Genomic DNA, 16,040 nt, shown 5'->3' on the forward strand with positions numbered 1-16,040 from the left:
CTTAAATAATTACAAACAAATTTTCAGTTATAATATTTATTCTACAAATAAGTAAAACCTTAAATAAATTGAATTAATCCATTCCATTATTTAAAAACTCAAACAAAAATTAAAACCTAATTAAGTCCAAATACATAACTTATATAAAAAAAAACCTTAAATTTAAATATTGTCCTGAAAAACATAAATTTAAAACTACTATTTCAATGGTGCTCTATTCTGCTCAACGTCATAACGCCACCGGTTGTAACCTCCCTCCAACGCTACCTCCATCAACTTCATCAACTCTTCGTTCGTATTATCATCATCAAGAGTATACTTATACTGTTAAACATATATGCAAATAATTAATTCCAACATATAACAAAAAAATTCACAAAATTAATTATTGATCCATCAATAGTATACTCACTAATTCATCCATCACCGCCTTCTTGACATTCTTAGGCACATATTTCCAAGAACACCACTCAACAGTAGGAGCACGAACAAAATTGTGAAGAATAAGGAAAGCAAAAGCGCATATTTATAGGAATGTCAGGGACTTTGCGCGACGAAGGCTTTGTCGGGCAAACATCTGCACTAAATACAGTATTGATTCCTCTAATTCACATGCACTAAATTGTTGGAGGAAAACTAACAGTGACTTGCGCGACAAAGAATTCGTCGCGCAAAGCTTCACCCTTTGTCGCGCATGTTTTTCGTGCCAAAAAATTTACACACATTTTTTCTTACTGACTTTGCACAACGAGTATATTATTTTCGTCGCGCAAAGTTGTTTTGCGCAACAAAGTTATGTGTCGCACAAAGTTGACCTTTCTTGTGCGACTAATATCTTCTTCTGTCGCACAAAACTATCTTGCGCGACGATTTTTTCGTTGTCGCGTAAATAGTTTTTCCTACTAGTGTAATGGATCGCCCAAACTCACTGAAGTTCTAGACTTAGCCTTGGATAAGTCATTAAAGTCCATGCAATTGATTCGTATGGAAGGGTGCACGTGTCTCACTTCTTCTCTCTCTCTCTCTCTCTCTCTCTCTCTCTCTCTCTCTCTCTCTCTCTCTCTCTCTCTCTCTCTCTCTCTCTATGTTACACACACAAACACACATTCAAGTGTATATGACACTAGTTACATTGTTGTATAGAGGTGGACTTCTTGTGGGTTTGGTGGCATTTTTTTAGTGGAAAATATGTTCTTGAATGGTTTGACTTTGTTGAAGAGGGTGATGTAGTCCATTTTGATGTTCCTTGAAGTTTTGGTCGTAATTTTGATGAGTTGGCTGTGTTCTACATTTACGCAACATTTGACGATGATTGGTGTCCTCTTGGCATTACTGTTAAAAATATTTCCAAATGTAGTGTGTTGCGAGCCTCGTTAACAAATATATATCAAACCAAGATGCCTCGATGACGAGTATCGTCCTAAATACAATGACGGTAATTATCATCATAAAGACGAAGAATTTGGCAGGGACAGTTATCAAACGATAAACTCAATTTGTAGGGAGGGGACAAGGTTGGTGTACAGTACTTTTAAGTTTGGTCGGTCAAAACTGCAGATGATTATTCTGTGAGAGTGAAGAAAACAAGGGTTAATATAATATGGGACAAACTTATCAAGGAAAATGTGGTTATTAATGACCCTTTTATTTATGGTTCTGAGTGATATCCAGACTGCTTGTCGAGTGGTGATAATGATGCAGAAGCAAGCAATGACGCATCTGATCATCTCAGTAATGAATTGATTAGTACTACAGATGATGAAGATGAACAATTAGCAGTGGTGCATCATGATCAACCCAGGCCACCGCGGTTAGCATCATCATCAGCGCTTTTAGTTTTCGTTTCCCTACAAGCAAAGAAACCCGCGCTCTGCTGCGGGTTTAAGTAATGAGACTAATTAACCTTTCCAACAATGATTAGCAACTAAAATTGATCTACAAATTAATAAAAAGAAAAGACCAAGTAAAAAACTGAACACTATTAGCAGATTCATGTGTACATAATGGCAGGTCCATAAATTTTATAGAAAACTTCATTTTAATCCCTAAAAAAGATGAGTTTTAGATTATAACCATATGTAAGATTAAAATCCAATTTTAGTTCCTAGCACATTTAATCATATCATTTATTAGTTGTATTTTGATGTTTTATTTTATCTTTTTATTTTTATTTTAATGTATTAATTACATTTAAATTTAATTTTTATTTCATTCATCATAATATATTTTAATGTCTACATTTAGGCAACTAAATTTTTTATAATATTTATTCCGATAACAATTTTGTATGTTCTTCATTTAGGTACATTAATACATTTGAATATTTTGGTATATCTATCGATACAAACATGTAGTTACATTGATTCAATATAATGCATTTTGATCAATATAATGCATTTCGTTACGTACACTTTGATACACACATTTGAGTATTGACTTTTAGGTACATTAATTCAATTATTATTTCGGTAAATACATTTAGGTACATACATTTTGGTATTGATATTTAGGTACATACATTTTCGGTATTGACATTTAGGTTCGTACATTTTGGTACATACATTTCGGTATTAACATTTAGGTACATTAATTCAATATAATACATTTCAATACATACATTTAGGTTCATTATAATATATTTCGGTACAATCATGTAGGTACAAATATTTTGGTACAAAAAAGTCAACTTTATATATTTTGGCACAATCATTTCTGTACACTTATGTATCTATATATTTTTGTATCACAAATTTTTTTTAATATTTTCTCATTTACGTTCATTTCTAATTAAAAAAATTAAATATGTGCATATTAATAAAATTAAAATTTAATATGGAGAGATTAAATAAAAATACACATTAAATAAGAAAAATTGAATGTAAATTTTGATGAAAGTACACTCAAGGGATTAAATTGAATATTTAATCTAGCATCAGGATTTTTTTTTAAATTTTAATCTTTTGTAAGGACTAATGTTCAAAAACCCCTAAATTTTATCATGAGTTCAGGTGTAAACAACTTGATTGTGCTCATGTAAAAAAAATTTAACTCGTTATAATTATTTATTCATGTAATAAATGAGTTGATAGATCCATAAACAATATGGAAACCAAATACACATTGAACACTCTATACCTCCCATGTACAAACAAATTATAAGGGTCATATTGTAGAACAGAAGTATACCTCCTGCAGCAAGCTTAAGCTTCGCCTCTAGTGGAGCAACGATGGATTCAATGGGTAGCATTTCATCATCTTTCTGTGTAGCGTGAACTCTTCAAAGTCTGCCTTCTGCTGCAATATCTTGATATAAAACAAAACCCCATAATCAGATTAATTAGGGTTTTTTCTTCATAGTTTCATGTACTTCAAAAGGTATATGATATAAATTATACTTGAGTATTATCATTGTGTATAAAAAACTAAACGGATATATCACATTCAAATTTAAGCATGCTGATTACCAAAATACTTTAAACGGTTCTTCAAATTATCATTGTCATATACCATGACTATGCTGACATATCACTCTTTCTCCAAAAATACCTGCAGAAATTTCAAAGAACCTTCAAAAGAAGTTGTTTCAGAACAGGTTTCATCCCAACCGACTCTATAAAAATCAATGATTTATAAAGACTATTAAGTGTATCTATAAAGTAAAATAGGTGGAAACCTTTACCGGATAAACTATCTGCTCAAATATGCTCAAATATTCTGTACGTTTGATCAAGGTTCACATTCATGAGAGTCATTTGGAGAGCAAGACTAACAGCACCTTAGATGACCATCCGACCTCTGGACTTGGTAGTCTCATCTCGTCGTTCCAAAAGTTGTGAAAAAAAATCAATACCAATTCAAATTCATATGCCAAAATTATCAAATAATGTTTCAATTAGTTTAATTTCTATGACCTCCTCAACATTCTGGAAAGGCAATCCAAAGCTGCCCCCTTGAGAGACTGAGTGACCATTTTCTGGCAACTCAACAAACAATACTTCCCCAAGATGGTCCTAAAACAAAGCTTCACCTGCATCACTCAACCCATGATCTATACACCCAAAATCAAACAATCAGATTGAGATACAAAAACTTAATATGTGCTTACACCCCTCCTCTTTGACTTTGAACTCCCCCTGCATATTTTTAAAAAATTACAGATTAAAAATTAAATAAAAAGAATTCAATAAAATTAATCACAAATTTCATTTGAGTAATCTTCAAAATCGAGAGAGTGTATGCAGGTGAGTTATGGACAATTTACCATGACTCAGCCAAGTAAGGACCAATTTTAAAAAGTAACATGAAGTCAATGTGTACTGAAAAGAAGAAAATGAAATAAAGATAGTAATATTATCACAAAAACAGCAGCAAGAGACCTTAATTAATTAAGATGGCTTATTTTAGTGAGCAAAGAAAAGCTAACAATTAACAAAGCATGGATTTATTTGAAGAAAAAAAAACACAGGATGAAATAAATTATTTCTTTCCAAAAGAGTATAAAAATACTACCAAAGATTCAAAAATATCAATTAACACAAACAAACAGCAACAAAAGGCATTAGACATAAGGTAAAGTACCAAATACTTGATCAAAGAAAAAAGAATCATTTACCTCTACAGCTCAAACCATGTGAGAGGGAAACTTCCTCTTTCACATTTAAATGGTGGATTGAAGACCAAACATGTTTCTTTCCAAAGAGAAGTGCCTGATGAAGATTAAAAATATATATATAATTCAGGTTGCATCAAAAGAAGTAATAAAGTGGATAAGAATGGCAAAGCATGAAAATTGAACACGATGAATTACTGACATGAGTAAATTTTCTATCTTCAACTCTCCAACTAATTTGACATAGCTCAACAATTAACCGTTTAAAAGAGTTGTGTAAAACATTATTGATTTTCTGAATTTGGTAGACATACATTATCTCTTTGCTTCAGTAGTTGAAAAGAGAAATGGAGAAATCATGAATGTGTATATAAAAAGTTGAACCTTATGGGAGACGAAGAAATAACTCTACAGCTAGCAAACTATTAGAAATCCTGTTTACAAATTTACTCACGTTATCAACAATGCCAGCCATTGCCTCCTCTCTCCTTTTTTGTTGGGATGTATAAGTTTGTTTTCAATAAAACCCTGTAAGAAAGGGAAAGTAGAGGAAAGTTTAATGATATAAACAATAGAATAGATCGCATAAGTTCCCTAAAATGCACAAAATGTAACTATTAATAATAATAACCAATGTAATCAAACATAAATAAAATGGTATGGTACATTTTTATTCTTTTTCATAGAGCTCTGAGGTTCGAGTCTTATGAAATGGCGAGTTTGATACAAATTATTATTGGTGGAATTGCTAGTTTTATTCTCTTTCATGAAAGCCAAAAACCAATACCAACATGATTCAAAGAACCTCAATCTACTATCTTTAACAATTGAAACTATATTGTAGGGTGTTAAATCTTTAATCTTAATTTGAAGACTAAAAATAAAATAATTTAGCTAAATTGATTAGTATTAAGCTTAGCCTCAAATATTCTTCAGCAGATGCAATCCAAAATTAAGACAAATTTGAAAGAATTGAGCCTTATTTGGTCTTACTCATCACATGCTGCTTCCCCATTCAATACAAAAGTAAAATAAGTGAGAGGTTAGTTGGAAGAAAATAATAATTAAAATCTTGTTCACGGGCTATCCTCAATCTTATCCATCTAATATTTTAGTAACACTCTTTTAGTACTTAATTACTGAATTTGCTAGTATAGCCTATTACGTAGTCTGAATTTTAATCAATCTTTACCATCTCATTGATTAGAGTTGGTCTTAAAGTCAATTTACACTGTTCACCTCTTAGACAACACTATAATCGATTATTAAAGAAAATTTGCTAAATGACTGAAAAAAATATCCGTCATTAGATTTGATATCAAATTTATAGTCAGTTATCGAGACACTATTATTTACCCTCTATCTATTAGTAGCTAAATATTCTCACTGGAGTGTTATGGTGTTATACAAATACAAATTACAATACATCTCAAGAAACTCAATAGAAACTTACTCTGCAACCAACAATGTCTTCGCCGCCACGGTCACTGCCTCCTGCTACCTCTCCTGTTACCACTGCACCTCAATTACCACCGTCATTTCCTCCACTTCTGCCGCCACTGTTGTCGTCAGCAGGCTGTTAAACAAATCAATATTTGCATAAGATGAACCAACATTTGAAAAGTATAAGCAGATGGACCAACACAGAGAGAAAACTCCTAAATTTACAACAAGATGAAAGCTTAACGAAAAAAAATTTGGGTAAAAAATACCTAAATTTACAGAGATATGCGAAAATAGGGTGCAAACATAATGTGCCTCTTTTTTAATGTGGGTCAGTGAGGGTAAGAGAGAGTGCCCTTGGTGTTCTCACTCTCAATACGACCTTGCTTGACAGAGATATCACCTTACTACCAGAATGGAAAGAAGCCGGTAAAACAGCATTGGTAATTACATTGGATATATGCAACCTGCTATGAGAGCCATGTGGATCCCTGAACATTGCATGCATATGAAGATACCAAGATTCACGCTAGCCAATCGTGGAGCTCTGCACCAAAAAATGGAAACACTACAACAATTTAGAAAAAAAATTGTTGGACATATCTGTTTGAGGTTACCCACACATGCAGTATGAAAATACATAGGATGTTGTTTAAATTGAAAATAAGTTTATATATAACCCTTTAATTTACCTTTTTCTCCAATAAAGCCCTGTTGTCTCTTCCCTTTCTTTGTAGAACGTCCTACACTACAGATCGAGTCCATATTCTTCCTGGAAAATCCAACCTCATTATTAAAAACCAGTAGAGTAGCCGGAGCTCCACTCCCAGTTATGTCCTTCTTTGTCATCACAAATTCCAGTGTTGGTTCAACCCCTTTTCGTATTCATTGTCTTCCGCATTCTGCAAATCAAAAACCCACAATTAAAATCCACTAAAAGAACAAAACCACAATTTGTTTTCAAGTTCCATTGATGCTAGTATCGGAAAATTGAAACTTTTTTACCTTTTTTTAGAGACAACAAAAGACCAAAAATTGTTTTGATTTTTGAATAAAAATCAACGAAGAAACAAACCCTGCAAATAAAAGTACACAAAAAAAGAAACCCACAAATTATTTCGAGTTTCATTGACGTGGGTAAGGAAAAGATTGAAACTTTTTCACTAATTTTTGGAAAAACACAGCAAAAATTTAAATACATGTATGAGCTTAATGAGAAAATGGTATGTCTTTCTGGTACAGCTCGGCAGATAGGCTGGTGACTGCATGGTGAAGGTCAAGAGTTAAAGAGAAGTCAAAATCAGGGAAGAAGATGAGTTTTACCCGATGACTCGAGTCGGGAAGGAAGACAATGGGAGTCGGCTCTTTGGCTGGCTCCTTGGCTGGCTCTTTAGTTTGGGGCTGTGTGATGGATTTTTCGGCCTTCATCTTTTCCAAGACGGTTTACTAGCACCTTTAGAGCAAGTCCACCCCTAAGGACTTTGTGCCAGCACCCAGCTCATTTATCTACTCAAGTGAACAGTAATATACTTTAGTGAACAGTAATAGGTCAATGCATCTCCATCCCTAAAAATGCGCTGGCACCTAGTCCATCTAATATTATATTATTTTATTCATATCAATTAATATTTTATCATATCAATTATTATTTTATTCATATCAATTATTATTTTATCATCTAATATTAATATTTTAATATTTTATCACTCCCACCCTTCTTCTCCTCTCTATTTTCTCAGCATACAAACACAGCAAAAAAATGGGGCCGTACTGATCATCGCCGGCCGTGGCGGTTCCCCTCCTCACGATCTTCACTGTCTCATCGGCCCTCGACATGTCCATCATCTCATACGACAACAACCTCGGAGACAGCAAGTCCACAGGTAGTTGGAGGACCGACGATGAGGTGATGTCGATTTATGAAGGGTGGCTGGCGGAGCACGGCAAGGCATACAACGCCCTGGGAGAGAAGGAACGGCAATTCCAGATCTTTAAAGACAACCTCAAGTACATCGACGAACAGAACTCCAAGAACCTCAGGGATCGGGAGGCGTCGGAGGCGCGACGGAGAGTGATGGAGGTGGAGATTGCGGTGAGGCGATGCAGGTGGAGATTGCAGAAGAAAAAAAATTAAAAAGGTCCACGACGTCACGCTGGCGTCATACGGGCCGGCTCACGCCTCTGTCGATTTTAGGCTGGCCTGGAGACCAGCTTGGGCTGGGTGCCGGTCAAAATGCTAGGCTGGAGTGGTTTCACTGGGTGCTGGCCTTTCTCATCCCCGGTGGATTTGCTCTTAACTTTGTCAGTTGGGCCTCAACTCATATATGCTCTTTATAGTTTTGTTTTTGGAATTTTGGTGATTTGAAATTAAAGTTAATATCCATTTAGGGTTGCTTTGGGATTGTGATGCTTAAAAAAAAAAAACTAACGAAAAAGGCTTGAAAACTTTGAGTTTTAACGATAAAGAAAAAATAAAGGGTAAAGTGAATAGTACCATGATTGACTTTTTAGTGTAAAAATATGGTTTTTCGTTAAAGTGAACAGTACCTGGAGCTTTTCATTAAAGTTATCTTAAAAAAAACAACTTATTAAAAAATTTGGAATATTGAATGTGTTTGGTAAAACAAAAAAGAAATGTTTTTTTTAAACTACTGTCAATGAAAGTAGAAAAGCACAAAAAAACAGAAGTAGGATCTATCATACTTCTAAAAAAAGTTTTTTTTTTTTCAAAGCATAGTAATCAATGCTTATGTAATGAAATTTTCAAATGATAAATATACCCCCCAAATGTTTTACAAAATTACAATATTTGCCCTTACATTGTTGTCTTTGACAATTATTATATCACAATAAATATCGTATCATTTTTTAGTCATTTAGCATATTTAAATCAATTTATAAAAAAATACAAAAAAAAATAAAAATAAAGTTTACCAAACACTTAACAACTTTATTTTACAGCTATTTATTTTCACAGCATAGCAATCAAACTGGCCCTTAGTACTACTATGGTGTATTGGTGTTTCTTCTTTCAGAAAATTGTACTAATAATCCCTCAACTTTAACCTAATTGGAGCGCAATGGTCTCTCAAGTAAAAATTCATGACCATGGTCCTTTACTCATTAAAACGTGCATCTATGGTTCTTTTCGTCAACTACGTTAAAACTTCCATGAAAATCAGTTATGCGCCACCCACGTGAGACTGAATCAAGAAGCAAATATGAAAAACTAAATGAGAAAATTGTATAAATTGTCCCTCAACTTTAACCTAATTGGAGCAATAGTCTCTCAATTTTAACCCAATTGTAGCAATAATTCTTCTAACATGAGTCATTTTGACGAAAGCTTTGACGGAGTTGACGAAAATAATTATAACTGCACGTTTTGAGGAGTTAAGGGACCAGTGGTTATGGATTTTTTGTTGAGGGAGCAATAGTCCAATTGGGTTAAAGTTGAAAGATCATTACTACAATTTCCTCTTCTTCACTTGTAACTTAGAGAATTGTCTGAGGGGTTAAAGGAGATGGTATCATTGTACTTGAAGCAAGCTAGATGTCAACCGATGCTGTTTAACAGATGATGAAATCCATAAAGATCTAGGGTATCTCTTTGGAAATTTTGGATGTTGGAAGCAATCATTTTCATAGCCTAACAAGTCTCAATGATCTTTCAACGCTTGTAACGTCGTTTCTCCCCCTCAGATTTTAAGATTAAGAAGTTTCTCGACATATTCAATAGTAAAAGCTTTCAATGGTGACATCTCTAAGTTTCCCGCCAAGATGTGAAAGGTATAATTTCATAAAGCATTAGCAGGACGATGAGATTGGAAAACCCTCAATCTGTATATAACTCAAAGCCAAACCAGAAAAACATGGGAAGGAGGGCAGTTTGACCATTACATTTGCAATTGTGTTCTCCACAAAGACATCTCAAAGATCCGGACAGAATGAATAGAGATGGGTTACAAGCGGTGCCAATAAGAGTGCATAAACTCCGGTGACTAAATTCTTAATCTAAAGGTATCAATAGTGTCACGCCTAGTTTGTCACAATGAGGAAGTAGAAATGGTGCCACTTCATATTTGTAGTTAAACCACAATACATAACTTAAACAATTTAAAAAAAAAAGATTAGAACAATGTTTGATGTTATGGGAAGTGATTTATATGTTACAACAAAAGAGCAAAATTGCAACGACCAATTTTTATTTATTTTAATGTAGTAAATATCGATTTTTTTTATAAAAAAAAAAAAGAGACTAGCTGGTAGGTTCGTCACTTGCTACGACAGTCCTCTCTTCTGGGGACCGGAAAGACTCACAGAAGTATTTCAGCCTTCCCATGACCAACCCATGCGATTCACCAGCGCTAGGAGCCGAACCCATGACGTGTCGTGTGAAATACGAGTCTAAAATTCATCTTCAACCACTCACCTTGTTGACACGCTCAACACTGATATCCTCCAAACACCAGGGTAGGCACGTGCTGGCCGACACCCGAAGTTGACGAAGCCATACTAACATGCATGAGAAGTAACAAACATAATTAAAACTTATAAATTTAAATACAATGATTATGCAATTGTGGAACGTGTTCAAAGCATACAACTAATTTGAGACATTAAAAAGGAATAATATAAAATTGAACGACCAAAGAGATGAGTCCTACACTGAGAGGACCCGAAGATGCCGATGCAGGAGTGTTTTGACGCCATGATTGTACGGCTCGATTCTAAGTCCTGAGGGGGCGCAAAACAAAACATGAGCAGACCAAGTTAATATATAAGTAATACTAAAACAGTTATTTATCAACGTACTAACCCTCAAAGTTTATGAAAACTCAATAGTATAATATGTAATAGGTTTTCCAAAAACCCTAGCATGCCATAAAACATTCGTAAAACATATATTATATATAGTATACAAAGTAGTGGTATCAGTATCGCCCGAAGGCATATAGAACACTTCATTTAGAACACTTCATTCGCCCGCAGTCTCCTACAACACCTAACCAAAGCCATATAGAAATATCAATCGCCCGTAGGCTCCTACAACACCCACCCGAAGCCATAGAAGTATCAATCACACGTAGGCTCCTACAGCACCCACCCGAAGGCATATATAAAAGTATCATTCGCCCATAGGCTCAGAGCTTAGTAACTAAAACGTCATATAGGAAAACCACATTTGTAAGTAGGTATATAGCAAGGTTCTAAAAAACACTAGGCGCAAGTCGGGCAAAGGGCTAGCGCCTAGCGCCTGGGCAGATTTAGGTAAATTTCTTGTATATCTTGTAAATAAGTGCATATTGTCACTTACAAAATATTATGTTTGTATAAAAGCCATGAATAAGATTATAAAAGAATAATAAAATGCAAAAAGAGTATCCAACAAGTCCAAAATATAAAAACGCATTAAGCATGTATGCCATATAACCATAGTGAGGAGTATTGTAATGTAGGATGACACGTGTACAATAAGTTCACAATTTAAAACAACATAAAATGCAAAATAGGAGGAAAATAAGGAAATATAGTAATGTAAGATACTTAATCTTATTTTTTATTTTTTATTTTTTAAATTAAAAAAAAACGCCCAGCCGGCTAGCACCGCCTAGCCCGCCTAGAGCCACCCCGATTTTTCCAACTATTTTGCACGAAATCGCCTCGATTCCAACCCGCCCAGCGCCTAGGCCATTTTTTAGAACATTGGTATATAGTCATCAATCATATATACCACAAAGAATGTAAAGTCGATAAAGCATAATATATTATAAAGTGTAAATCCAATTTACTCATAAACGTTTCATAAAACGTAGCCATTAAATCATGCTTTTCATGTATGCATTTCTACTAGTAAAATATACATTTTGGAAAGGGTCCACTCACCTTACACTGTTGGCGAAGAGCTATGCAAACAAGGGTGGATAGAAACGTCACTAACAAATGCACCTAAGCATAAAAGGTCCAATTAATAAAACTCTACCATGACGATTGAATTTCAGAAAACAGACATCATAAACGGATTCAAGACGTCGAAAATCATACATAGAGACCTCAGGTACCCCCACGCGCTGCCACACGTTGATTTGGGTTACCTGAAAAGTCGTTGGTGCTGCCGTGGACGACAGTAGAGCACAGTACCTCCAGTGGAGGTGCGTGTGCTCCACGCGCCGACCAAAACTGGTGGCCACGATGACCCACAAGCTGCCTTGGAACTTGGGTTTGGGCTAGTTCAGTTCTAGGTTTTGAGCTTGGGTTATTTAGGTATGGACCTAGAGTTTGGGCCGAGTTCAATGTCACAAAAGCTTGGTTTGAGCTTTGGGCTAATGGTTTTAGGTTAATAGCTTTGGGCTTTGGATCTGGTGTTGTTTTCGGGTTAAGTCAACCCGATCCCTGTCGTGGGTCTGGTTGACCCGGTCCCTGTCGCAGGTCTGGTCGTCGATTTATAGGCTGGTTCAGCCGGAATACGTTCCCGAGCTCCGATCGAGCTTGATCTTCCACCATTTTACTCTTAAATTATACCAAAATGAAGATGAAAAGATGAAGGAGTCAAGCCTACCTCACCCAAATAGCATAGGTGGCTGGAAAGGGCTGAGAACTGCCTGCAAGGATCACGGCCGTCGCTGGAAAGCTGAGGGAGCTCTGGGTTCGTGATGGAGAGATATCGAGGGTAGTGAGGTCGCTAGAGTGAGAGCCACGGTGGTGGTGACCCAGTCGTTAGTAGGGTGCCTAGGTGTGTGGTGCTTGGGGGAAGAAAAGGTGCATCGAGGGAGAGAGGGAGATAGTGAAAAGAGAAGAGAGAGTGTCGGTGACCAAAAAATGAGGGTGGGCCCCATTGGTACACTAAACAAGACCAATCAAAAACCACAATTTAAAATAAAATATCCCACCTATAGTGAAATTATGAATTTGCCCTTCCGTTACGTAATATCTGGGACAAGTCGTTACACTATGATGGTTAGTAAAGATCAATTCAATGCTATTAGAGTGTACTATTTTTTAGACCTGGCAATTTTTGACACGACACGGTAACACAACACGAAAACGACACGAAAATAACGGGTTTCGGGTCAACACGATAACTTATCGGGTCACTATCGAGTGACCCGTTAAGAACCCGTTAATAACGGGTTCTTAACAGGTATACACCCGGTAACACGTGGGTAACCCGTTTCGATCCGTTAAGAAAAAAATTATTTTAATAATTTTAAAGTTTAATTACTAAAAGATTTATTATAAAATACAATAGTCATATTAATATATACAATATATTCTATATTAAATATATAGTTTTGTATTATTGTTCTATATAAATTATAAAAAAATAAAAAAAAGTTTTAGTCATTATTTATTTTTATTATGAGAGTTCCTTATTATCATTACTAGGATAAATTTTACATAACATATTCTTGTCCAAAATTAAAATATACTAGTATAGTATTTGTATATGCAAGAACTAAGAAGACATACATACAAGTATGAAAAATGTGAAAGAATATATAGACACTCGTGATTTATCATTATTCATCAACGAATAGATAATTGTTACACTTATATTATCGTTTAGATTTTTAAAATCCTTCAAACCCTCACGACTAATGTTTTTTATTTGAGGGCAAAATTAATAATAATTATTGTAGAAGTGTAAAAAATGTAAATATATATATACAATCACTCATATATAAAAAAAATGTAAATGCTTTAAATTAAAGATCAAATTTATTCATTACATTCTTATAGGGTCGAGGAGTGTATATGTACAAAATCATCAAAATCGAAGCTAAAATAACTTTTAAATTGTGATTTTTCGTTTATAACCGTCGAAAACTTTTGTTCCGTTATGTAATCTCTGAATATTTTTTTTTTACGATTTTTTACATTTGCAATCTCGGAATGTGTACAAATAAGTTTGACGGTTGGATCATTGAAAAAAGTTTCGTAGAATGCATATTGCGTCAAAACAATATATTAAACAAACACTTAGAGTTAATATTATACTTCTATTAAGTATAAAATAGGTTTTTGTGGCATCCACTAGTGTAAATACTTTAAATTAAAGATCAAATTTATTCATTACATTCTTATAGGGTCGAGGAGTGTATCTGTAAAAAATCATCAAAATCGGAGCTAAAATAACCGTTAAATTGTGATTTTTCGTTTATAATCGTCGAAAACTTTTGTTCCATTACGTAATCTCTGAATGTTTGTTTTTTACGATTTTTTACGTATGCGATCTTGGAATGTGTACAAATAAGTTTGACAGTTGGATCGTTGAAAAAAGTTTTGTAGAATGCATATTGCGTCAAAACGATAGATTAAACAAACACTTGGAGTTAATATTATACTTTTATTAAGTACAAAATAAGTTTTTGTGGTATCCACTAATGTAAATACTTTAAATTAAAGATCAAATTTATTCATTACATTCTTATACGGTCGAGGAGTGTATCTGTAAAAAAATCATCAAAATTTGAGTTAAAATAACCATTAAATTGTGATTTTTCGTTATAACCGTCGAAAACTTTTGTTCCGTTACGTAATCTCTGAATGTTTATTTTTTACGATTTTTTACGTATGCAATCTCAAAATGTGTACAAATAAGTTTGATGGTTGGATCGTTAAAAAAAGTTTCGTAGAATGCATATTGCGTCAAAATAGTAGATTAAACAAACACAAAGTTAATATTATACTTCAATTAAGTATGTAAAAAGTTTTTGTGGTATCCACTAATGTAAATACTTTAAAATAAAGATCAAATTTATTCATTACATTCTTATAGGATCGAGGAGTGTATATGTTAAAAATCATTAAAATCGGAGCTAAAATAACTGTTAAATTGTGATTTTTCGTTTATAATTGTCGAAAACTTTTGTTCCATTACGTAATCTCTGAATGTTTGTTTTTTATGATTTTTTACATATGCGATCTTGGAATGTGTACAAATAACTTTGACGGTTGGATTGTTGAAAAAAAATTTGTGGAATGCATATTGCGTCAAAACGATAGATTAAACAAACACTTAGAGTTAATATTATACTTTTATTAAGTATAAAATAAGTTTTTGTGGTATCCACTAGTGTAAATACTTTAAATTAAAGATCAAATTTATTCATTACATTCTTATACGGTCGAGGAATGTTTCTGTAAAAAAATATCAAAATCGGAGTTAAAATAACCGTTAAATTGTGATTTTTCGTTTATAACCGTCGAAAACTTTTGTTTTGTTACATAATATCTGAATGTTTATTTTTTACGATTTTTTACGTATGCAATCTCGAAATGTGTAAAAATAAGTTTGATGGTTGGATCGTTAATTTTTTTTTCGTATAATGCATATTGCGTCAAAATAGTAGATTAAACAAACACTTAAAGTTAATATTATACTTCGATTAAGTATAAAAAAAAGCATCCACTAGTGTAAATACTTTAAATTAAAGATCAAATTTATTCATTACATTCTTATAGGGTCGAGGAGTGTATCTGTAAAAAATCATCAAAATTGGAGCTCAAATTACCGTTAAATTGTGATTTTTCGTTTATAACCGTCGAAAACTTTTGTTTCGTTACGTAATCTCTGAATGTTTTTTTTTATGATTTTTTACGTATGCGATCTCGGAATGTGTACAAATAAGTTTGACGGTTGGATCGTTGAAAAAAGTTTTGTAAAATGCATATTGCGTCAAAACAGTAGATTAAACAAACACTTAGAGTTAATATTATACTTCTATTAAGTATAAAATAAGTTTTTGTGGTATCCACTAATGTAAATACTTTAAATTAAAGATCAAATTTATTCATTACATTCTTATAGGTCAAGGAGTGTATCTGTAAAAAAACATCAAAATTGAAGATAAAATAACCGTTAAATTGTGATTTTTCGTTTATAACCGTCGAAAACTTTTGTTCCATTACGTAATCTCTAAATGTTTTTTTTTTACGATTTTTTACGTATGCGATCTTAGAATGTGTACAAATAAGTTTGACGGTT

General features: G+C 33.6%; 1 protein-coding gene, 1 long non-coding RNA gene and 1 pseudogene across 4 annotated transcripts; all 3 read right to left on the reverse strand.

The window, feature by feature from the left end:
* Positions 1-3,036: 3,036 nt before the first annotated feature.
* Positions 3,037-6,458, reverse strand: LOC126601806 (uncharacterized). 2 transcript variants are annotated; one of them, XM_050268568.1, is made up of 8 exons: positions 6,322-6,458; positions 6,063-6,185; positions 5,064-5,137; positions 4,613-4,706; positions 4,262-4,316; positions 4,106-4,133; positions 3,680-4,027; positions 3,037-3,294 (listed from the first exon to the last, which is right to left on the reverse strand). In XM_050268568.1, exons 3-7 carry the CDS (start codon positions 5,082-5,084, stop codon positions 3,905-3,907), a joined length of 321 nt encoding a protein of 106 aa, XP_050124525.1. In that variant the 5' UTR covers positions 5,085-5,137; positions 6,063-6,185; positions 6,322-6,458; the 3' UTR covers positions 3,037-3,294; positions 3,680-3,904. The 2 variants fall into 2 exon arrangements, with proteins under 2 accessions (XP_050124525.1, XP_050124524.1); XM_050268567.1 differs by having other exon boundaries at positions 3,037-3,303.
* A 62-nt stretch (positions 6,459-6,520) lies between these two features.
* On the reverse strand, positions 6,521-7,358 carry LOC126601807 (protein NO VEIN-like; annotated as a pseudogene).
* Positions 7,359-10,071: 2,713 nt separating this feature from the next.
* LOC126601808 (uncharacterized) lies at positions 10,072-12,841 on the reverse strand. Of its 2 annotated transcripts, XR_007615819.1 has the most exons (4): positions 12,612-12,841; positions 11,939-12,001; positions 10,720-10,789; positions 10,072-10,567 (listed from the first exon to the last, which is right to left on the reverse strand). It is a non-coding gene; the product is annotated as an uncharacterized LOC126601808 (long non-coding RNA). The 2 variants fall into 2 exon arrangements; XR_007615820.1 differs by lacking the exon at positions 11,939-12,001 and having other exon boundaries at positions 10,079-10,567; positions 12,612-12,839.
* Positions 12,842-16,040: the final 3,199 nt, after the last annotated feature.

This window comes from Malus sylvestris, chromosome 15, assembly GCF_916048215.2.
Source record: "Malus sylvestris chromosome 15, drMalSylv7.2, whole genome shotgun sequence".
NCBI classification, from domain to species: Eukaryota; Viridiplantae; Streptophyta; class Magnoliopsida; order Rosales; family Rosaceae; genus Malus; species Malus sylvestris.